Here is a 24,613-nt window from a genome sequence, read left to right on the forward strand (position 1 = left end):
TAATAAAATTCACCTTTAACAATGTCAACTTGTTTTTTTGTGTGTCTCTTAAATCAGGTTGATATTGGTGGTGGATTGAAACCCCCTGGCTACTATGTACAGAGATCATGTGGACTCTTCACAGCACCATTCCCACAAGATAGTGATGAACTGGAAAGAATAACCAAACTCTTTCATTTCCTTGGAATTTTCTTGGCTAAATGTATTCAGGACAATAGACTTGTGGATTTACCCATTTCTAAGCCTTTTTTTAAACTCATGTGTATGGGGGACATTAAAAGTAACATGAGTAAGTTGATATATGAATCACGGGGTGACAGAGACTTGCACTGTACTGAAAGTCAGTCAGAAGCTTCCACAGAAGAAGGGCATGATTCCTTGTCAGTAGGAAGTCTGGAAGAAGACTCCAAATCAGAATTTATTCTTGATCCACCAAAGCCTAAACCTCCTGCCTGGTTTAATGGGATTTTAACATGGGAAGACTTTGAATTAGTAAATCCACATAGAGCTAGGTTTCTAAAAGAAATTAAGGACCTTGCAATTAAAAGGCGTCAAATTCTAAGCAACAAAAGTCTGTCAGAAGATGAAAAGAACACAAAACTACAGGAATTAATGCTGAAGAATCCATCAGGTTCAGGGCCTCCACTTAGCATAGAGGATTTGGGGTAAGAGATTTCATACTTATTTATAAGCATGCAAGCAGTGTTGTGTTAGAGACAAATGTTAACACATATAATTAAAAATGAAGATTTCTTCATTTAAAATAGTATCGTTGCAAGGGGGAATCATTAGAGACGCAGCAAGATCCAGTTTGCCACCTGTGACTATATTCTTGTTCCTTAGTTTGAGGATTTTCTCGTCTTACTTGCTCAGTTTCCTAATATTTAAACTTAAATGTGGCTGCTCTGCAATGCTGTATGACTCTAGAAACACCCAAATACCTGTAATGACCTTTAGAAAAGTGTGAATCAGTAATTTCTTTGCTATGATAACTATTGAAATATATCAAGTTTTTTGGAGAGCTTTTAAAGCAGACAGATTGAAGTTTCAGATAGACATGCAGTGCAGGGTTTGAATCAGTGTTAAACAGAACATTTGCTAAAAGTTAGCAAATGTTAAAGACACAAAAGTGCTCGTACCTCTGTAAAACTTGTGTCAGGATGTCATCTTTTGTGGTTTTAAATTATTTCTTTTGAAACAACAGTAGTTTTTCTACCATTACATTAATATTATGGGTTATTTGTTAAAATCATGTGCCACAAGGATTGCATAGTCAGAGTTTAGTAATTGCTTATGGCCTTGCGGACTGTAGCATGGCTTGTTATAGAGAGAAAGCAAGTAGCATCACTGAAGGGCCTAAATGGCTAATACATTAAGTGTCTCTGTAACAGCTAGTGCTGGAAATTAATGCAAAGGATTTTTTAAGTTTGTGAACTGAATTAAACAGTTTGAGTAGTTTTGAAGCTGATAACTTAAAGATATCAAACTCTGTGAGATTTTTAAGGGTTATCAAATCCAAATAAATAGTGGGTGAGTGCACACATGTGCTTACCATAGATATGAAACACATATCTGTGTGGTCTATTACTAATTGTAGTTCTGTACTGTGGTACCACTGTTCATGTATTTACAAAATTATCCACAAACAATGGTTTGAAATGTAATGGGGTGCTTTTGGGTTTGGGGGGTGCAGTGTATAAACCTGGTGTATTTGCAAAAGCACTAGCAGACTTATTTCCAATTAATAACTATCTTTGTTTTTTGAAGTCTAAATTTTCAGTTTTGCCCATCGTCCAAAGTATATGGGTTTACAGCTGTGGATCTCAAGCCAGGTGGTGAAGATGAGGTAAGGAAACAACCTGCCTTTATAATTTAAACAGCAGTTAAATTTTTACTGTCTCAGCAGTAACTCTAATGCAAAGTGAATTCTTACAGTATTTATTTATTGTCTTTGCAGACTGTAACAATGGATAATGCAGAGGAATATGTAGATCTCATGTTTGACTTCTGCATGCATACTGGTATACAGAAACAGATGGAGGCATTCAGAGGTAATTTTAAATACGGCAGAATATATATGCAGTTAGGTGGACTAATTGGGGTTCAGGGTGTGCTGGTTTTAAGTGGTGGCATAGAATGGCTTTCAAAAACAAACTTCTAAATTAAGATTGCAGTAGATAAGATACTAATTTCATGACACCTTTGCATTAGTTATGCCATTTTAGTCTTGAAGTTCTGTTTGCCTTAGTTAAGAAACTGTTGATTGATTTCTGGTTTGATTAAAATATAATTGAAATGCTGATGTTATTTCATGAAAATTCTTTTGACTTATGTTTATAACTGTGTCTTATGTAAATTAAAGATGGCTTCAATAGAGTCTTTCGAATGGAGAAGCTGAGTTCCTTCAGCCATGAAGAAGTTCAGATGATTCTTTGCGGAAATCAGTCGCCTTCTTGGGCAGCTGAGGATATCATCAATTATACTGAACCTAAACTGGGATATACACGAGATAGGTACTTACATTTTGAGTGATTTTAAAGTAGTAGCTAAAAGATATGTTAAGTGATACAACGTCCAGAATGTTCATTAGATGAAGACGCCAAATTGGATGGGATTGGTGGTCACTGAAGAGCCTAGATTGTCTGAGGAAAAGAAAGACTAGATTGTCTGAAACTACATGAAATAACCATGTATGCTACAACAGATAGGCTAGAAGGTACTTGGTGGTTTTGGGATGAAACAGGATAAAAAAAATTTAAAATACTAAAATGTGAACAACTAGTGGAGATGTAATGGCAGCTAACTGACACAGGGTATTAAAAATAGTGGTTTAGAGTTTTTACTTTAATCTGTGGTGGTGGTTATAATTTCTGTTCAGTTGGGTATAGTTGTTATTTGTCCCTTATTTATTCTTTCTCTTCAAGTGTAGTTCAAAAAGAAAATGCACTATGCAGGGAACAAATACACTGGTGATTGGCTATCAGGAGGTGGTCTTGATGTTTTGGGATTTGTTGGGTTTGCGTTTTTTTGCTGCTTGTCACATTTGGTAGTGATAACATACAAATTACTTCTGGAACTGTGTTAGTATAAACATGCTGAAGGATCCTAATCAGTCTAAGATGCTGTGTGGAGCGATTCTTCTCTTGACTCTGCTCTGCATGCAGAGATGCAGCTGATACTACACTACCTGATACCTGAGGGCGTGTTTCAGCAGGCTTGTGCTTTCTTCGTGCCCTCTCCTCCCCCTCATACCCTGGCCTGGTATGGATGAAAGCAGTGGTATCTGGAGGATTCCTTGAAGATCTATTTTAGTCTGTTACATTTTTCCTATTTTTTTTTTTACATGAGGGTCTTTGACAGGATAGAAATGAAATAATGTATAAATTGAAGTGGCTTTATACTGCAGAAGTGGCACAGAAAAAGTTTTAAGATTATAGTCAGTTGGATTCTTCTCATGGAATAGGTTTGAGCTCTATCTACTTCTCTACCCATTCATCCACAAGATACCCAAGTAACACTCCAAGATAAGTATAGAGAAAAGTTCTTATTTACCTACATTTTTCTGTGTAATACTTAGCAAGGAGTTTAAAGAAGTCTTTTTATGGGTTTTATGATGTTTTATTCTTAACTCAATACTGAACAGGCACTAGAATCTTACAATGACTGCTTAGATGTGATTAAGCTCATAATTGTACTGTCTCGAGAAATTAAAAAAACACTTTCTTGTAATGTTATCATAACTAATTAATTTATTTTAAGCCCTGGATTCCTTCGATTTGTGAGAGTCTTGTGTGGTATGTCTTCGGATGAAAGGAAGGCTTTTCTCCAGTTCACCACTGGTTGTTCAACACTCCCACCAGGAGGACTGGCAAACCTACATCCCCGGCTCACTGTTGTACGCAAGGTACGGCTTCTTCAGGTCACCCTTCAAACCAACTATTTTGGCTTTTGAGTGTAATAGTTGCTACATTAAGAAATAACACCGATTTGTTTGTTTGTTTTGTTTTTTAATTTATGACACTATGCTAAGCTTTCAGTACTAACCTGTGTTTCAGGTCTGTTCTCTGACTTTGTATTTGAATATAAAAGAATTAACGTATATATAAAGTAAATATAAATGTAAGTTGGTCTGTAGCTTTCCTGATGCTAATGTTTCTTGACAGCTGGTGTTATGTACGCAGTAAATGCCATGAGTTAGAGGATCTTACAACTTTAACTTCTATATTGAGTGCTGTGAACAACTGCAGTAAAAAGCGTTCTTTCTTTTCCTCAGGTTGATGCTACAGATGCAAGTTACCCATCTGTGAATACATGTGTGCATTACCTAAAGCTGCCTGAGTATTCTTCTGAGGAGATTATGAGAGAGCGTCTGCTAGCTGCTACGATGGAGAAAGGCTTCCATCTCAACTGAGCCGCTGACTGCAGTATGGGACATGAAAAAGTGTTTTTTGATACTAGCGAAGCCTCTTGTGTTTGTGTGCGAAAATATGATCTCCACGCTGTGCTCTGATGAGACTTGCCTTTTTTTCACCTGTGAGGCTTTAGGAACATGTGGAATAAGTTTGTTAGCTGCTAATGACAAAATAAATCCTTGTAACTACACAGCCAGCAAGAAATTGGCACAGAACACTGTGTGATGCTTCAAGGGCTTGCACAATTGGAAATTAAGGTGGTTCTGTTTGACTGTTCCAAAGAACAGATCATCAGATTTTCAGTGTTCACTGATACAAATTTCTAACAGTGTATTTGTGTAAAGTTTGTCATTTAATACCTTGTACACTACAGTTGCCATCACTGATCCCTGTTTTGCTGGCTTTAAGCTAACTGGTCAGAAACTTGCTTCCTTAAAATTTAGAGTTAATGGGCATCTCCAGCTTTTTCTTTTTTAATGGTGCCTGCACTATTGGAGTATTTTAGTGGGTTTTTGCATATAATCATGCACAACCTTTTTTTTTTCTTTCAGGTGGGAATATATTTTGATTTCTCAAATGCCCTGCTATAAAGATCAAATCCTTAAGTGTGTTTGTGCAGCTCAACAATAAAGCTATTAAAAAACACTGGTTCCTAGTGCAAGGCACACTTAAAGCGAGTTTTACTTCTGGTTGTATTTTCTTTGTATATTATAAACATTTATTTAACTTGTTGCAGTTTGAAGTTTAAAGAAAACACCCAATGTGTAAGCTCAAAAGTAATCATTAAAATGTTTGCAACATATAAAGCTGTCACCTTTGAATACTTCATTAATACTTCTTACGTTATTAAATCTCTGTACATGTTCTGAACAATCTGCCATACTTTTTTCAAGACTTAAAAGAACTACATGGCAATAATTGATCTCACAAACTCATCTCTGGGGTCAGATCTTTTCAAAATGACACAGTGCAACTTTGTAAGAAGTAGTCTGGCAGTGATAACACTGCACGTGGCAGTGTTGGGTGCTCTTCAGTGGGCCCACGTGACCTGAAGTTATAGTTCTTCATTACATTGGAATAAAATCTGGGTCAGAGGATGCAGCTGATTCAGCTTGACTTGAGATGGAGTGCCTGTCCTTGGCTTCAGCATGTGGTGAGGTGTTTATTGGTAAAACGTGGCTTACAGTAAGATAAAGCGAGATGCTAATATGTGTTTAAAGGTATTTAAGTACTTGATACCAGAAAAGAAAAATTATTATTCTAGTTGAATCTGTGTGGTAGGTTTTGTTCTGCGCCAGTTCTCTTTGGTAACTATCTTTGCCTGGACCACTGCTGAGGGAGGGCTTGCCAAAAATTCTGCCTCACACATACAAATCACGTTGATGCCAGATTTCTTTTCATAGCATTATTCATAGGACTTTACAGGCATCGTCTTAGAAATTTTCCCCAATGCAAAATTGAAGGGGGATCTCGCCCCTGCCGCCCCCCGTTCCTGTGACTATTGTGCTTCAGCAAAACAGTTGCATAAACCTTGTGTACAAGTATCTGCTCCAGGTCCAATGTCAAATTGTTTTGCTGAATGTGTTACTATTTTAAAGCTATGTGGACTATCCTCCCACGCAACACTTCCCTCTCTGCTCCTTAGACCCTGTTTTCTGGGTGCAATTTAGATGTGACCGTTCCATGCTTTCACACATGAAGCTCATACAGTATATGCTCTTTCAGTATCAAGTTATACCTAGCGTTGGTGTGGAGGTTATGAAGCAGCAGCCAGATACCTCTAGAAAGGTAAGTGAAAGTAAGCCTGGACTGCTGACTTTTCAGTGACTTACAGTGTAGTATAGAGGTATGAATCAGCATGTTGTATGCCTGTGAATACAAGTTAGCGTAGGTAGCTACATCCTCCTACTCCAGAAGGAAGATATGATTTGGTACCTAGCTGTTACTGAGAAACTTGCACATCTTTTGTTACTCATCTTTTGTAAACGTTTTAATCATTATGCGTGGATAGATTATACAGGAGAAAAAATACACTGGTGTGCTAAAATAGGAAAGATTTTGTGTAATTTATGAAGCCAGCATGATAAAAGATGATCAAATTTTTAATTATCTTTTATTAATTTTATAATATTTAACTGCCAAATACTTCTATTACAACTTACACAGTATGTATGAATACTAAACACATCTATACTTCTGTTATTTACATTTCTCTTGTAACCATGACTTACATGGAAAACGGAGTGAAACCAGCTCTTTGGTGAAAGGTGAATCTAGTTTAAAAGTGGTCATAAAAGTTACAGAACTTTAATATGCAGTACATTTGTATGAAAATAAAAAAATCAAGTTGGTACTTAAAGGAAGCACTGAAACTCAGTTTGAATTTATATTTCCATATCTTCTGTCTTCTCCTAGGTCTGGCACAATGCTACGTAATTCAAAGTGATACCGAGATGGTCATGTGTAAGTTTCCGTTACTTAATCCTCAGTCAATTTAAAAAAAATGTTGACTGTTCTAGAAGGATTTCTACTATGTCAGTAAAGCTGCATCTGAAATTGAAGGTTCCACTTTGTTTAGCCGTCTCTTTCCATTAGGTACGTAGGGTATAGGAGAAACAGGAAATATTTTCCAACTAATTTGAATATGGCTTGAGTCTGTCTTATGACATCAGAAAACTGCTGTCAGTACGCTCTTGATGGTTTCACCATTTTTTGTAAAATGCTGTGGTCAGTCTTGCATCTTCCTAGCTTTCTGCCACTTTGTCAAGCACAAACAGAGGGGCAAGAATTCTGTTCCTGTTTGTTTCCACGATGCAGCCATTTAGCACCATTTCATCCAAAATGATGTGCACTCTGTCCAAATTGAACATGATCTAGAAACATTTCAAGTTAAGTATCTTTAGAACAACATGAAGATAATTCAGAGAAAATCTTAAGCACCTTAGTCTTTAACCAAAGCTTACAAAAATAGGTATGTCTTAATGTATTCTGGTTTATTGGGCTGTTTATTTAATAGAGCTAGGGAAACAGTTCAACTGACACTTTTCTGACCACACAGATGTCAAAGGTTTGTAGCAGAGAAGCTGAAGCCCCAGCAGTATCCCATCCTGGAAGATGACCACATAGTAGTAAAAACAGGGTAAACTTGAACTTAGATGTAGGTGGTTAATTTTACTGTCTGCCTGAGTACCACCTACTGCTTGAATATTAAATGTCATCAAGGGATGACAACCTTGAATGTGAAAATGCAAATATTCTTCATTTCTTAGAAAAATAATTGATAATCAAATTTTAAGAATTTGACTGACAAATTTTCCTTACCCTACATTACTAACACTATTTGATCTGCTTGAAAATAGCTTAAGAGGAATATGCTGATATGTAAGGTTGAGTCATTGATGTAGTAATAAATCTCATAAAGAGCAGCAAAAGTAAATAAATGGTTCATATTTTAAATACTTTCTAAAAGGTATTTATAGTCTTTAATGTTCACCTAAAGGAAAATAATCTGAAACAATATGAATTTGTACTGTTGTGATATGAAACTTGTCCATAACCATGTCTGTTTTTCCTTAACGTTATCTACCAGCATCTGTCTGAAAAACATGACGACAGGCCCTACTCTGGTATTAAGTGGCGGGCATTCTTCTGCATACGTTAGTGGTTTGTGTATCCTCTGAACAACTGCAAAGGGTTACTTTGCGAAAAAAGACTCTTATGTTGCCATTTATCACCAGAACCTGAAATGGAAGTAGGCATAGCGAAAAAGCCCACTGGGTACATCTGTTATGCCAAACTGACATGCACATACATAGAGAGCCGTGAATAACCCTTCGTCTGCCTTGCTCTCCACCTGTTGCTGCTCTTTATATGTGTTCTTTGCTGTGCTCCACAGATCGGCTTTGCCTTGATTTTGCTCCTTCTAGTTCTTGCCTGGGTATTGAGGACCGCTGCAGTGGAGCTAGCAAGATACTTCACAGTAACTTCTAAATACATCTTCCAATACTTTTTTTCCAACTTTGGTATGAGTCTCGAGTGCTTTCTCTGTGCATTATGCTATTTTTGATGCTATGGTTTGAGCTCAGGAAGACAGCCTGGTTTTGCTCTAGTGCTTGTATTTATGTTAGTGGACTGCCATTCTAATCAGCGGAGTTGCAAGAGCCAGGTTTTTGAAGGCATCAACATTTTCCTCTGCGCAGCAAAATAAAAGCTGAAGTCTCATTTTTTGAACACGGCTCAGGCATTTGAGAGGACTGTTCTGTCCCACGAGTTCTAGTGGATCTAACGGCAGCAGTCTGCCCTCCTGCTCTGCCAAAGAGCAGGAACAGTGGGAGTACTGAACTGTATATGACAACAGCTGAGGAGCCACATATTTGTATAAATTTGTTCCTCCTAGGTGGTAAATGCAAGTGGCGGGGAGACAGCACCTTAAACCACCAGAGCTGCAACAACATGAGCTCATGAAAGTGAACAGTCTTGGGTCTGAATTCAAGAAATGGATTTAAGTTAAGTAACATTGAACATCCCCATGCCTGGTTTTTTAGCACCTGGCTTTGAGAAGGGAATTCCTTAATCTAAGTTAGGTGCCTTATTTTCCCTGCAATGAGTGGTGAAAGCCAGACCTATCAAACAATTCAAAGGTTCTAGAGAAGTGGGGCTGAAGCCAGTAGTTAGGAATGCAGAGAGTGATTTTTTTGGTAATCCTTTTTCTCAGATTCAGAAGCCCAAATCATTACTTCAGGTAATGATGACTGGCTTGGTCTCTTCTTTTAAAATGTCACAGTAGAGATGCTGCCTGCCTGAAACCTGTAGAGGACAGAGCCTGAGCATGTCTTCAGTCTGAGGGGTTCCAAACCTGCCTTTCTCTGTGGGCAAGCTTAGCTGTGTTGGTAGCAGCTGCACCTGCTGCCCTCCACTTAAGGTTCTCCTGCTGCCTGTAAAACTTCTTCAGTGTGACTGTCTAGCCCAGAGATGAAAGAAGCTGTAAGTTTTTGTCCCTGTCTTGGTGATTGCTTCTGCTGCACGCATTAATGCAAAAAGAGGGCACAGAGTATCTCATGTCAGCCTTGCCTGTGACCACCCTTCAAACAGATGAAAAGTAGAAGCTTGAACTTGCTCAGGCTGAACTGTAGGATGAACCTGTATATTCAAGTTGATGAGAATACAGCTAGCAGGCTGTCACCTTCCTCTGCCATTTCAAATTGCGGTGAGCACTCTGAGCTGAACTCAGGGCTGCTGTACATTTGTGCTAAAGGGTAAGCAGTTGTATCGCTGCTCCAACAAATGCATTCTGCTTGACCAAGAGCACAGCATGTCTAGGTATGTGTAGTAGCAGAAGTCAGGCCCCCAAATAACTTTACTAGTTAACTGCTGTGAGGAAGAGAAACTACAGCTGTCAACAGGATCTTGGGTATGTCCATAGTTCATCAGATAGCTTCTACTTTGCTGGCCTAAACATAACCACCTCCTTCAATTCTAAGTTTTATTTCAAATACCAGATTTCCTCCCGAGTCTGACTGTAGGCCTAAATTGCTTCTAAAAATCAGACTTGTGCCTTTGAATACTGAGGAGCAATGCTATCCTTAAAACTTAAACAGTCTCAGTTTTTGTGGTTCCAGAGACAAAGGTAGTTGTTTTACTCTGCTTGGCAGATTAAAGTCTCAAGACAAATTTCTTCCTATGGTATACTTTTCAAGTAAATCAGTCTTTACCCAAATATTTTAATCTGAGAATTTAAGATTTCTTTATTCCAGTAATGTGGGAATTTTTAGGAAGACAGCTCTTCTGGTGCTTAGTTCACCTCTGGCCCTGTTCTACATAGGGCAAGAGGATCTGTTAATGACGTTAGATAACATTCCATTCAGGTTTCAACAAGTGATAAAGCCAACTCCTCCTGGCTTTTAATTTTTACACTCTACCACTGATTGATAGTGTTCTAGTTCCCACAGAGGAGCAAGAGCTCCTGTCTCTCCAGGCCTTCCTCTTCCTTTGAGAATCCCAAGGATATAAAACCCCGAAGACTGGATCAGCCAGGGTCAGTGATGATGCAGCAACTTGCCCCTCCCACCTTATTTTTCTGCATCACCTTGTTTAAGAAAACATTTGAAACACGCCTAGCACTGCTCTTTCCCCTGCTGCATTTCCTAAAGAGCTGATACCATGTCAAAGGAAAACTGCACCCACACCTATAAGTATCTTGCAGCTGTTCCACTCAAACCCAATATGGTTAAATGAGATGTCACTTCCCCTGCAGGGCCATTCCAGGTTATTTCAAAACTGGCCTACTCCATTACAGAAAACAGCAGTATGATTTCTGTCCATCTGTAACCTATTGATCTCATAGTCATCAGTCCAGAACCGGTGATTTCAGCTCCAGTTTGAATGGAGATACTGATACCATTCTGGAAAGATCTATCATCTTGATTTTGGAAGGTCCCAAAGCATTCTCTACCCTCAACCTAACATCCTGGCTTCCTTTTTCAGTTCCCTTCCCACCCCCTTATACTGTGCTGTTCTTGGCAAACAGATTGCACAGGGAGGAACCCTGGCTTTTTTCCCCTTCCTGTAAGTCTCATGACTATCATCTATGGTTACATCTTGTCATACACACACCACTTAGCCATTCACGTCTGAATGCCCTGCCCAGCGAGGGATATGTAGCTCTGATCCTCAGTAAGGCTCATCTTCCCCACCTATCACTTGTCTGGCAAGTGACTCCGAATTTCAGGGTTTAAAGCCCTGATGTCATAGATCCACACCCAGCTGAAAAGCGGCAAAGCAAACCAGTTTGAGCAAATGACAACAGGAAAAACCTATATTCCGTGTGTGCGCTGCCCAGAGCTGTCATTTAAGGTCCTGCTTCTAGTAAAAATCCTGGCTGCCCACAAAAGAGGATTAAGGGACTTGCACTAGATCCGTGCAGAGGCTAACAGGATAACAGGAATTCTTAAGTATGCAGAAGAAAGCATGTATTAATCTCTGCATTTGTAGAAAAAAGTCTGTAATAAAAGTTTTCAGAGCACCCACCTAGGAAATACGCTGAACAAGTTGTCAGCCTAGGCAAAAGGTAAGCCCTTACTGTCTTTGGTTTACAGATTTCAGTCAATGCTGTTGTGGCTGCGTACCTAGCAGTAAAGTAAATGGCACCTACTACAACTGGTATTTGAATGTTATGCCAGCTTTTGGTAACTTTAAGAGCTGCCCTTATTAAAGACATTAATGGTACTTTCTACTATTATGGAGTTTTTATGGCACATATATACTAAGAGAAGGTAAACATGACACAGTCTTGTATCTCCTTCCCCAAAACATCATATAGGCAGATACTTAAGTGGGGGACAGGGGAAGGAGGATGGGAGGAAAGGAAAAAAGCACATTTAGGACTTGCATGTGGTAACTTCTTCATAGAGAGACATTTTAAGGTATCTCAGGATTTTCCAGGCAAGTAATTAAGGGTGTGTACAGGCTTAAGAGATGATAAAGCGTAGCCAACGCCTTGTTGTCAGGTAACACACCCAGGAGCACAAACAAAAGCTTTCTAGATTACAGCACCGGTACTTATGGGGCAGATGGTTTGCTACTGAATATACAGCATGACAAAATTTTGATTTCAGTCCTGGACATTCATCTTCAACTAAAGATTAGTTGGAGTTGCTTCTTTTAATCTAGTCACACATTCTGACTTTATCTTTGCTAATGTTCACTTTAAGTAACTTTTAGTCTATCTAATGGCAGGCAAATTTTAGGCACTGAAACCCACTGAATGCTTTCTGACCATTTCTTCCTCAGACAACCCTGCTGACGTTAAATAGGAGACAAATGGTGCCTTCAAGTTCTGTGATATTCTAGAACAACAGTTTTAAGCTAATCCTTATAGGTTTCCACTTTTTTACAGTACAAACTGAAGTGTATTCTCAGAATAAATTCATCATTCAATTTGCTTACTACTTAAATGCACTGTATTCTGAAAGTGTTATTCCACTGCGGACTGACGAATACATTTGATTCACATGAAGCATTCCCTGTACCCAAGCTTTTTATCTATCCTAGGAGCCACAGTGGCTAGTTGCAATGGAATGTAATGGTTTTCTTGGATCAAGACAACATTCTTCAAATGCTTGGTCCTAGAGCACCCTGTCTTCCCTCTCCCCTCCCACAAGGGGAACGTAAGTATCTTTTTCTTCTGTAAGTTAATAATGTGTCTTCAAGTAAGCTTCAATTCACCAGTTGAAGTAATAGAAAAGTCAACTTTTTGTAATTTTAGAAACTCTCATGCTTAGCAACATATCGTTCCCTACAAAGCTACTGTGGTAACACTTGTGTTTTTACAGTCTCTTTGTCATCATCACACCAAGAAAGTAGCTCCTACACCATCCAAGCTGGAGTTCTAGAGGTACCGACAATCCCACCCACTTATTTCATACACAGAAATGAGGCTCATCTAGTGCTATTAACACATTAGGAAGCAACACCCTAGGACAATTTCAGTACTTGGTCATTCAACTATTACAGATATTTTAAAAACAAACCAAACAACTTCAGAAATATGTCATTCCGCCATAGGTCCCCTTAAGTATGTGACCGACTCTCAGAACGAAAGTGGAGGTCATATAATAGCTAAATGCTTTACAATTCATACATAAAAGCTTCTGAAAAAACCATGGCTACTCTAGAGTTAAAACAGTTACCAAATTGGCTAGTAGCTAATCAGTGTTCATTTTTGCAGCATGCATGAGATAAACAATGCATGAACAACGGCAAAGTTGGCATCACATGCACCTATGTCATACATACATATAAATATTATGTATGAATCCTGTTGGGCAGGATTCAGACTGGACCTAGTCTCTGCCTTGTGCCCAAGGTGCCCTTCCTGACAGCTGACTCCAGACTCAAGCTGTGGTGCAAGATAGGATGCAGGTGCCCTGGGTGAATTCGGGCGTTTGGAGTTAAATGGAAGCTGGAGTCCCACATCAGTAGGAGCTGCGTTGCCAGGAATGCTGGGGTAATGCACTGTGGCTGGGGAGGCTTTAAGAATCAGTGCACATGGTGCAGGCTTAGCGTGGACTCCAGCAACATTTCAATTGCATGATGGTCTCAGCCTTTAGATTTAACTGGGGTTTGCTCTGTGCATGGGTGAATAGCCTTCAATGATTATGATCTATTTTTCATATTTTTGATTTCAGGTAATTTCCTAGTTTTTTTTCATGTTAGTAAACACTACTTTCTACATAGAATAGCCACTCTCACTTTTGCAAAAAACTTCTTATGGATCTGTACACAAAAATAACAGCACAGAGGTGGGAAATCATGACAGTCTCCCGCCAGATACTCCGTGTACAAAGATTCTGTAAATACCACTTGGTGTTCGCAGTTACAGCCCTTCAGCCAGTACTTCTTCCATGAGATATTTTGCATCCAAGCTAACTGTACTGAATGTAAGAGTTAGTTTAAGACTATTTGGCAAAGAAAATGGTTTAATCCGAGGTGGGGATATTATCGTACGCACTATGAAAGGCATATTGATGGATTATTGCTTGCACTGCATTAACATCTAAGACACTTGTAGTCTAGATCTTATATTGTTTTTCTGGGCCTGTTATTTAAGCTGTTGTCAAAAATAAATACAATCCTGAACAGCCTACTTCTTCATCGTTACACCTCTGCTTTACATTTAGTGTTGTGGGTATCTCACTTCATTTCAGCTGTTTTACATATCCTCTCAACTTAGGAGAAGCTTTTTCCTAAATAGGAGAATTATTTTGTACATATATAGAAGTAAAGTGTTTTATTTTAAAATAGTTCCTGAAGTGTATAATGCATAAAAGTGCATTTCTGAATGGAAAAAATTATGTATATTATGCATATGTCACACGTTGAGGAGAGATATGAGACAGGAGCTTTTCCAATATTATTTCCAGTATTATCAAATAAGATAGTAATGTACACTCCTATTTTCCAAATATTTATATTCACACCCTCATGCAGATGAGATCCTTGTAGAAGACGAATTTCCACAGGAGTCATTCAGACACTGTATTGCACCCACTGCAAATGTTAGTATGAGCATATAATGCAACTTCTCTAAACAATGCAGACTAGCCCTGTGTGCAGAAGCTTGCTAGATATGCAGGAGCCTTTCTCAACTATTAAATGGGCTACTGGTGATAACTGTAAGTATATAACTACAGGAAATTCCTCTTGGTATGAAAACGATGACCAGAGGCAGGCAGAATTTAGAATCATCAGTACTCCAAAAAAGCTAAGATAAAAAGAATCAGGTATTTGCAGACTCAAAGTACACCATATGGAAACATAGGGGCTACTTTTATGTATAATTACTCAATAGGTCAGGTTAGTCTCTAATTCAGCAAAGCTCATGCACAAGTACACATAGTTCTAATCCTTAACTATAACAACTGAATACAAAAAATGTAGTTATACAACCAGTCAGAGACCTTAAGAGTCCCTTCAGGCTGACATTTCATTATTGGTCTTTTACAATATAAGTGAATTCAGGAGCGTTATATTAATACCACAGCATTTTGTAAATTTCAGGAAGGAAATACAGACAGTATATATACACTACATATACATACTTACATACATAGTTAAGTTCAGTAAATCAGAGTTCCAGCATGTAGCAAGCATTAAAATATTTACAAAAGTGAAATTAATGATTTCCTTTTGTTTTTTTTCAGTAAAGAAGTGAGAACAATTACAAGAAAAAATACAGAATTTTTCTATGTTCTTCATATGTACTAATTCTTAAATAAGGTAAATAAACTAAATTACTTTAAAGTATTTGATTCCAGGGTGGCAACTGTATTTCAGGTGTATATTTGAAACCTCTTTGTACCAGTAGATCTGCACTTAACCAACAACAAACATAGGCATAAGGATTGCTGGAGTAGAGCGAGCAGGCAGTGGGATTGGAAGAACTGAGGAGGAGGATAACTGTTTGCACTACATTTTCCTGGTTTAATTTTCTTTGAATTCAGTATTGTATTTTATTTACTTGCTATTTGTGTTGAATTATTCAGGACTGTATTTTAGTATTTAGTATTTGTTTGTATTTGGTTTTAGTTAATTTTTTAAATTATATTTTATTTAATACCCTGTAAAACATACACATGAAAATACAGCTGTGTAAGGGGATGGAGGGGAAAGAAAAAGGTATCTGTGGCAATGCCTGGTTTCCTAAATTTCTTCCTCCCAGGCCCTTCTCTCTTTCCATTGATATAGACAGTAAAACTCGCCTAGACTTTCATGAAGCAAGATCAAAGCGCAAACCTAACCTTACAATGATGCTACTGCTATTTGGCTCAAGACACAGTTGTAACATCCAGTTCTTATTATTGCAGTAATTTCAATATCTATTTTATTGTAAGCTTAAAGGAAAAAGTAAAACCCTGAAGTAGTAATCTGTTAAGCCTGAAAATTCCCCCACGAATATAACTTTTCATGTCTAGGTGTTAATGGTACTTAGTTCTCTCTAAGCAAGCCCCCCCTGTCTTTCTTTAAATGGTACCAGGCTTATCTTAATGACTGAGGATCTAAATAGGTGACCATCAGGAACATCAGTCATGCTTTCAGAAAGGTGCCAAAATGCTGCTCCTTACTGTAAATGCAAAATCTGTGAAACCTCTGCATTGTCTTGACTGTTGGATGGTCAGTGCTATAAAGCCAGTATGAACTGGATCATACACCAAAAAGACTTAGACAAATGGATTTCTGATACTGAAAAGGATACATCTAATTCACTCTGCAAGGAAAAGAGATAGACAACCATTAGTTACAGTTTGATCTCTCATCTCATAGTCATTAAACATTACACATCCCTATACAGGATAAAGGAAGTCTTCAAAATTTTAGGGCGATTCAGATTTCTGTTCTGGACTGTACAATTATGTGATCTTTCCTGCAACACTGCTTTGCCTTTTATGTGTTACACGCTTCCATAACAAATGTTAATGTCCTGAAATTTTTACTTAGAGAAACCCACTGAGGTCACCCACAAGTAACAATTTGAATATACACAGTGCCATCTCAATGAATGGGTGGAAAACCAGCATCTCTGATCATGGCAACTCCAGGCCTATATTCTCTCTTCCTTCTTCTGCAAAAACAGTTTACAATTTATATAAAAGCACAGTTAAAAGTGTTGCCGCAGTTCATTTCAACAAAACACCATTAAAAGTATTGCTGCAGATCATTTCCTCAGCAAAATCTAGACATTGTTTATACCCATGGCTGTGGTAGCTGCGGCTGGATATATTAGGGGAGGGAAGGTAACTCCAAGCTTTGGACTTTTATAGCACTTCTAACTATTGTTCCAGCCCTAGCAACACAATTCTTCAAGTAGTCATCACTTCCCTTCTAGTCTTGGCCTGAATTTACCCCAAGTAGTTTTATTCATTTAACCAAAATGTCTGAGTTGGAAGCCCTTGTGGTCTCTCTGCAGTCAACAGCAGAGATGGGTATCTTCAACTGTTGACTCAGCACGCTTGAGGCATGACTCACTTTCTCGAGATACTTATCTGTCTCCACTGCCAGTAATGGGAGCTTAGGATGACCAAACTTCTAACTTAGGTGCCTCAGTTGAATGTCTAAATTTAGAAACAATTAATCACAGCCTCAGCAGTTAAGACCTTGCACAGTTAGGGTGGAGCTTCCCCACTCTCTGCTGAAAGAGGGAATCTTTATCTGCTACCAAGGGAATTTAGTTTGCTAACATGGTTTCCATTCACAGTCTCACCCTGGAGTTTTAGGCAGGCTTCCCACTGGAAAAACTGCTCCTACTTCTATGGTCTAAAGATGCTCTAACCTGGATTAGTTCTAGTCTACAGGCCTCCATTGAGTGACCCTGCCATTCTTCAATTAGAAATTTATTATGCATCACAAAAATTGTGTTTTAAGAGCCTAATCAGTTTGAGTTTCCTCAGCATTAAAAAGTAGTTGAAAACACTGGAGCATGTATTCTGAATGGTATGCAGAGTTTTCCCTGGGCAGCCATTATAAAAGTGAAGGGGACTCAGAATTACATATCACAACCAACTTTGAAAGCTTTCCCCCTAATTCTGTTAATGTTTGTTCTGATATTTGAATTCAAGCTCTGTAAACTCCATTAAAAATAGAGTATGTCAGACTGTTTAAAGCTCACAAGCCTAAAAATAATAGATGACAAAATGTCCTTCTAGAGCAGGACAGATGTTCTTTCCTCTCCCAGAGTTTTGCCTCCGTTGTCATCATCATAATTTGGGATTCTGCTAAAATTCTGCAAATCCTAAACATTAATCCATAATAGTACAGCCTTATACTTTCTTGCTCTGTGGTTTCTGCCAGAAACCCCAGCTAGAATTACAGGCCACTTCTTCAGTGCTCTGCCCTTTATCATGTTATATGCTATTAAAAATAGAACCACGGAATGGCATGAGATTTCTTTAACCACCCCCCTTTTCGGTTCCCCTAGTTTTAAACTTTAAATGCTGTGGAAAATACAAAAACCTCTGGTATGATGAATTCAGTAAACTTCTAACAACTATCAGTGGTTGGGTAATACATGTGGTCAAGGAATTATGTATACTACATTTATATGTATAAGAACTACATTTATTTTTGCTCTGCCTCAAGTGAAGAAAATAAAAGTTGAGAAGTGGTTGGCAACTACTAGCTCAATTCAATAAATAAGATATGACTAAATTTTATTACGCATTCCTGTGGTTCCAGGATCAAATTCCATTCCTGGTTATCACTGCTTAGGTTAGGACTGCAATCGTAACAATTTTAAGACACAAATTCTGAACTTAGTACAGTCAGAAAGAGATATGCTTAGTACCAGCAGTTTCAACAGGCTGCTGGGACGTTAGTTGAGATAACAGCCTAAAACATTTGCCAGGCATCTGAATAGTGAAGGGTGCAGACGACTTTTTCAAGCACGTCCTTGAATTCACGGAGGGAGCTCTGCTATGTCTGCTGTGGTACTAGTACTGGCACACCAGCTACAGACCCTGCATACTGATCTCTGGTATGTATAATTACCAACATAATACCCTCAAGTACATGGACTATGGAGGAAGCTCTACCCAGTCCTCTTTTCTGAGAGGGCTATCCAACACGTTTCAGCATAGACAAACTGAAATTGTACCCAGGTATGATTTCAGGCAAATTGGTTCGTAACAAGGTTATTACAAATCCTATACTAAATAGCGCATGTTCTAACCAGGATTATAATGCTGCATTTTCAAACTTTGTAAAAACAAACAAACAAACACATCTCCCACCAAAAGAAGCAGTGTCATTTTAACTGGAGCTATGTCTGATGTTGAATCCTCAACAAAATGACTATCTATATAATAGCTGTTTTATCAGACATCCACTGTTGCATGACAACAATACGGGGAGCACAAGTACAGACTGGTTTTTGAGGTTTCATTTGCTCCATCCCTCTGATCTTGTTCAGTGGGAGTGATGTCAGCTCCCTGCTTAATGCTTACACCATCTTTATCATGAATGAAGTGCATTTGGGGGATGTAATGATAAGAACTGCAAAAAAGAACTGTAAAGAAAAACCTCTTTATTTCTTTAAAATGTATAAAATGCCAGTGGCTAATTTAAGAGCAGACAACCCAAAGAAACCCCTGAGTATAAGCATATAGAAACATGCTTTTTAACAGAAATATTTCTGGTATTCCTTGTCTGATGATTTAAAACCCATGTATACTTTTACTTCTCTGAAAAATTACCTAATACTATTTTTTCTTTCCTTTTATTTTTTTACAGTGGTAATATTCATGCTAAAGTATTCAAAATTCTAAATGAATACAGAAAAAAAAAGTATTTTCTCCTTTGATTTATTCCCTGAAATGACATTCACTAAAGCTTTGAAAGAGAAGTATTTCATAATAGATTCAATGTCTCACTCACCACTCTGCTGAAGTATTTGTCCAAAACTTCCACAAAATTATGAATTAGTTCATATACTGCCATCTCATTCTGAAATTAAATTAAAATCAAATGAATATTAAATGAATAGCTAGAAAATGTAATAGTATTCTTTGTGTTATTTCAGTTTGTGGTGTATGAAAAGCAACTAGAAAATCTAACGAGACCTTCAATAAAGTGCAGAAGCTCAGGCCACCACAGCAAGAGAAGGTGTGGTTACCTAGTGGAGGTACAGAGAGCAGGGGAGTGCTCAGGGGCAGAAGCTTCAGGCCAGCTACACAAGTAATCACTGCAGTACCCAATGGATTTGTCTTGCCAGGGCTGCTGCCTATTGCATCCTTTGTTCCACCATCACCCAGGTTAGCTAGATGGATAGAGCCAACTAGGCTATGCCTACCCACGTGGAAGTCACACTGGCCAACTGCAGCACAGAGCCAGGCTATGCTGCAGCAGCGTAGATGGGTGATTTTTGTGTGGTGTAGCAAAGCCAAAAGGATTTGCCCAAAATTGCATGCCATTATAGCCCTGACTTGAAGACACTGTGGTAGTCAGCAGCTACCTTCCACACCACCCAATTAAAGTCTCCAATAGTAAGCTTTGAATTAACTTCTGAGAACAGGGAATCAGTGTAAACACTAAAGCCTTGCAGGCTCAGCCTGAACAGATGAAATAAATAACAGTACTTGTCAATTTTCAGTCAGATACCTTTTTTTTTCCTTCTTTTTTTTTTTTGTAAATACAATAAATTGGCATCTTTCTAGCTGACAGTATGGGAATTTTTTTTTGGCCAAGGAGGTTAAAAACAATGAGCATTTGGGAAGTCACTGCAGATAAGACAGCTTATCTGGCTGTAATGCTAACATTTGTTGAGAACCCCCACCCTACATAAATTTGTTTAATCAAACATAAATTTAGAAAGCAGAATCAGTATAAGGCTCATGAAGACTGCCTCGTGATAACAGTTCAGTCTACTGCTATGGAATGAAGTCAAACATATATTTTCTTTTACACCTCTTTTTATTTCACAGACATACAAATGACTTTTTGCAATGACTCCTTGAAATTCTGTAATTGCTACTGCAAAATTCCATGCTGGAAAAAGACTTGAGTTCTTGCCCATGACTACTACAAGCTCTCATTTCGAGAGTGTATATAATTTCTTACCTCTGTCTCATTGATTCCAACGACTACAAAAAGGGCTGCGTACTGTCGGTATACCAGCTTAAAGTCCTTATACTCAATGAAAGAGCACTAGGCAAAAGCAAAACGAGTCAAACACAGTAGCTGCCACATAAGCATACGACAGTATGAAGCACAGAGTGCTCAAAGAGCCTAAGCTTTCATGTTCATAAGGCCCACAAACAACAACGGATTTGCCAAGATCCACCAAACAATTTTGACATGAAAGAAATTTAGTAGGATAACAATTCCACAAAACTTCTTTTCATCTACTGGGAGAAAACATCTACTGCTTTTTAAATGGAAAAACTGGAACGTACAGAAGAGAAGTGACTTGTTCAGGGTTTTAAGACAGTGAATACTTCCCCCAAATTTTCATTTGGAAGCACTTCCAAAAGAGACAACCTCAAGGTAATTTTCTTGTTTTAAAAATTATCGATATTTTTACATAAAAGAGTATTAAATTTCCAGACCCAGGGGGAAATTCCCATGTCTTTCACAAGAAGACAGAAGCCAGCAGATGGTGCTGTTACACACTGCTTTACAAGTCGCCTCTTTTTCCTTAAGTATCATTTTGCTCAGTCTTTGAAATGGCAGCATACCGTTAGCTCTTTTGGTGAAGTTTCTGTTTGGAGACGGTCTTGCAAGCAGTATGGAGGAGGTTAATTTCTTCAGTCACTGTCAATTTTGTGAACTAAGGTACTTTATAGAAACTGCTATTTTTTTCTGAGGTTTTCTAGAATGAAATACGAGGACCACTGTTCAAGGACACAATTAATGAAAAATAAAGCAGCTGACTTCAAAACAAAACCCAAAAAACTCCACTCACAGTCCAAAGTCACTGATTTCTCCTCCAGTGCAAGTCAACGTGCTCAAAAGTTTTGCTAAGTTTGGTACTTTTCTTAAAGAACCAATGGCTCAATTAAGTGAGCCATGAAAGTCTCAACTTTCATCTAAGAAATTTTCCAAATTCTGAGTTTTCTGACTTTTTTGCACAAAGCGTGAACACTTTTTTTGAATAAAAATGCCCAATACTGAGGCCTAAAAATCTGTGTTTCCAAAAACCCCTGTGTTTTAGATAGTATTTTCATGATTTGGAATCTTCTCTCCTAAGTTTTTTGTTTAAATGTGGAGTCAGTACTATCCCTACTGCCTTCTGGCAAAGCAGCAGTAATACCTCTCGATCTCTATCAGACTAGCAGTAACAGAATAAAATAAATTCTTCTTGGACTGCGGAGCTTCTTCAAACAAACAGGAGGAATCTTCATGACAGTGATACACAAAACTCCAAGATCTCTGGAAGCCTCAGAAAAACCTATTTATTCAATGCAGAATAACAGTTCAACTGATTAAACCCTTGATCTAGAAACACAATCCTTTTCTTCATGGGTACAAATGAAATAATGACCTGCAGTGGAAACTGATGTGTTTTCAGAATTATCGACATGAAAGATGTGAGAGGTTGATAAAATAAAATGGGTAGGGGAAAAACTACAAGACTTACCTGATCCTTTGAACGGGAGAGACAATTTTTGATTACTTCAGCTTCCAGCATTGTCCGTTTATTAATTTCTACATGCTCATAATACCTAGAGAGCCTTGTTTGACCTTGTTTGTTTACCATAAGAAAAAATTTTATCATTTCTTTTCTGTTGATCTCAGCTGTAGATTTGAATATGGGGTGCAGGAATCAAGAAGGGTATTTCTGTGATGATTAAAAAAAAAAATTAGCATACATAGGAGTTATAAAAGACTTCCTAAATGCTAGCCAGCCCAGATCCACATATATTTAAGACTGAGTTTATTGCCAAAACACAGAATATAGGAAAAAAATCTAATCTTCTGCATGCATCCCATGAGAAAAAAAAAACCATTTTTTTCCCCACACAAAAAATCACAAACCATCTAATAAATAACAGGTTTCACATTATCAGGCAATTTAATTTCTTTGTAAGATTTGAGGAATTGGAGGGCTAGACGATTACTTCTTCAAAACCATAAATCTACTCACCGTTTTCTTCCTGCATGCTAACTGGTTTGAGAACATTATCAGAAATTTGCTCAGCACCAAAACATAAGATCAACACAGCTCATAAGAGCAAAATTGGCCTATGAGCGCTTTCCCCCCCCGCCTTGACTTGTATTTAACAATTTCATCCATACCATCCTGACATCAGATTGAAGGGAGAGAGGACAAAGAGAAATGCATGGGCCACAACACGACCATTTCTTTAATGCAGAATGAGAGCCTCCTAAATATTTGGGTATCAGCAGTATCAGCAGACATCTTGAGCTGAACCAGGAGCTACTGAAATCTGTTTTCTCCCATCTAATTTCCCACACTGACGTGAAAGGTAGATTCTGCACTTAATGAAAACTAAGTGTGGGGTTTTGATAGCTAAGGAGAAACCCGTTCATGTTAATTACTCAGAACAGCTTAATCTCAATCTAAATAAGTATTAATCCACACAATGCCACTGAAATATAGTTGTAGAATATAAATATGCCACATGCAATGTGCAATGAAAAAAGCTATTAAAAAGAACACAGCATATATCAGAATCTGCTTGCTAAACAACTGAAATCTTCTATGTTTTGAAAAGCGTCAAAAAAGGTAAGCTGCAGATGTAATTTTTTGAAATAGAAGTTCTGTGTTATTTTCTTTAATGCCAGAAAACAGTCACTGTAATGTTTTCCATCTGACTCTCTAGCTGGATCACACATTTATTGGCTCAAATGCTTTTGAGGTTTATGCACTGGAAATACAGCAACTACTGCAAAAGCTATTTCTTTACTCCATTTCTGAAGAGTTGCTCCTTGCCTGGTGCAAATATTCTCTCCTAAGGTCTCACAGCTCCTGTGAGAAAGTCCCAGCTGAAAAAAACATATCAGGAATCCACAGAAAAATACAGCATAGCTCTTTGTGTAAAACCAGTATATCTTGATGCAGAAAAGCAAAAGGGGAAAAAATACAAAAACCAAAATAGGTCTCTGAGGCAGCACCCTCCACAGACATTTAAAACATACGCTGATTTTTTTATAACAAGGCAACTGCACAGGTGCTGCCTCAAATTATTAGCAACTTGAATAAAGTGGCTATATACCATTCATGGGTGATAACACCTAAATCTTTCATGACACAAAAATCCCTATATATTGTGCTGACATTAATTATTGCTTACTTCTGGTTCATATTGGTCACCTAATTATTTTCTGAAAAAAAAGCCACCTCTATTATCATCACTTGGATCTCAAGAAAGCGATCCTGTTTTCCTCAGTGTACTGCGGTTTACTCCGTATACAAGGAAGTTTAGATTTCTATACTAAATGTATCTTCACTAATTAGACCTGATATTGAGAATTAATTTCTTAACTAAGTGACACCTCCAGGGAATAGGAGTCCAGGATGAATTCTCAGGACAAGACAGTCCGTTTGGAATCGTTACAGTCTCAGAGCTTTCTAACCTCCGCCAGGCACAGTGAAGTCTCTTCACGTCCAGAACAGGAGCACACTTCTTGTTGATTCACTCCTGCAGAAGAGTTGTGGACGCTGGTCAGTGCTGCTGCGGTGGTGCACGTGGCTTGTCCACTGCGCCCCAGGCTTCTGAACTAGCACAAGTGGGTCTCTGAGAAAGAATGAACCAGGTAATTAAGACAAAGAAGGACCCAGATGGAAATGTATGACAGCATCTTCACTGTCGGATGGCAGCTTAGGCTGACAGTTATGACTAAATGGAAGAGTACCATATATACAATCTTTTCTGCATTTAATACGTGGCTCCCCCCTGCCCCCCATTCTATTTTGTATTGCTGCTTGAAGTTAGAGTTGCAATAAGATGACATGTCTTAATATTTTGAGGCATAAAGAAAGGTAGAACAGTGAGATGACTTACTCATTTTTTTGATCCAAACCTTCCAAGAAGTAAGGATAAGAATGAACAACTCCTTCCAGCTCAGAATGAGGCACTCTAGCAACGGCCAACTTCACAAGCAAAATAAACCTGAAGCTTTAAAGCTACTTAAAAAGGGTTGTGGTCTGAAAGAGGAACAACCTATGAAATGCTGCCCATTGTTTTAAT

The 24,613-nt window shown here is 38.2% G+C and overlaps 2 protein-coding genes across 5 annotated transcripts in view; one reads left to right on the top strand and one right to left on the bottom strand.

Moving 5' to 3' along the window:
* HECTD1 (HECT domain E3 ubiquitin protein ligase 1) overlaps positions 1-5,285 on the top strand; it is a 62,703-nt gene extending 57,418 nt beyond the window's left edge. For all 3 annotated transcript variants that reach the window (XM_059820002.1, XM_059820001.1, XM_059820003.1), the window contains 6 exons: positions 58-665; positions 1,768-1,846; positions 1,958-2,051; positions 2,363-2,513; positions 3,760-3,904; positions 4,274-5,285. In XM_059820002.1, the coding sequence (XP_059675985.1) occupies positions 58-665; positions 1,768-1,846; positions 1,958-2,051; positions 2,363-2,513; positions 3,760-3,904; positions 4,274-4,411 (1,215 nt within the window). In that variant the 3' untranslated portion in view covers positions 4,412-5,285. The remainder of the gene's footprint in view (positions 1-57; positions 666-1,767; positions 1,847-1,957; positions 2,052-2,362; positions 2,514-3,759; positions 3,905-4,273) is intronic.
* Positions 5,286-6,547: 1,262 nt separating this feature from the next.
* AP4S1 (adaptor related protein complex 4 subunit sigma 1) lies at positions 6,548-24,151 on the bottom strand. 2 transcript variants are annotated; one of them, XM_009808051.2, is made up of 6 exons: positions 24,000-24,151; positions 22,039-22,239; positions 20,520-20,606; positions 19,338-19,406; positions 16,165-16,176; positions 6,548-7,285 (listed from the first exon to the last, which is right to left on the bottom strand). In XM_009808051.2, exons 2-6 carry the CDS (start codon positions 22,174-22,176, stop codon positions 7,157-7,159), a joined length of 435 nt encoding a protein of 144 aa, XP_009806353.1. In that variant the 5' UTR covers positions 22,177-22,239; positions 24,000-24,151; the 3' UTR covers positions 6,548-7,156. The 2 variants fall into 2 exon arrangements, with proteins under 2 accessions (XP_009806353.1, XP_059675726.1); XM_059819743.1 differs by lacking the exon at positions 16,165-16,176 and having other exon boundaries at positions 19,341-19,406.
* Positions 24,152-24,613: the final 462 nt, after the last annotated feature.

The sequence above is a fragment of the Gavia stellata genome, chromosome 7, assembly GCF_030936135.1.
Source record: "Gavia stellata isolate bGavSte3 chromosome 7, bGavSte3.hap2, whole genome shotgun sequence".
In the NCBI taxonomy this organism is placed as follows: Eukaryota; Metazoa; Chordata; class Aves; order Gaviiformes; family Gaviidae; genus Gavia; species Gavia stellata.

What these genes read in the sequence shown, in the direction of transcription:
- AP4S1 (XM_009808051.2), bottom strand. Translation starts at nt 22,176, where the DNA reads ATGATAAAATTTTTTCTTATGGTAAACAAACAAGGTCAAACAAGGCTC. An exon ending in TCTCCCGTTCAAAGGATCAG is followed by an intron (nt 20,607 to 22,038) that starts GTAAGTCTTGTA and finishes GCTTTTGCCTAG; the next exon opens with TGCTCTTTCATTGAGTATAA. An exon ending in TTGGAATCAATGAGACAGAG is followed by an intron (nt 19,407 to 20,519) that starts GTAAGAAATTAT and finishes ATTTAATTTCAG; the next exon opens with AATGAGATGGCAGTATATGA.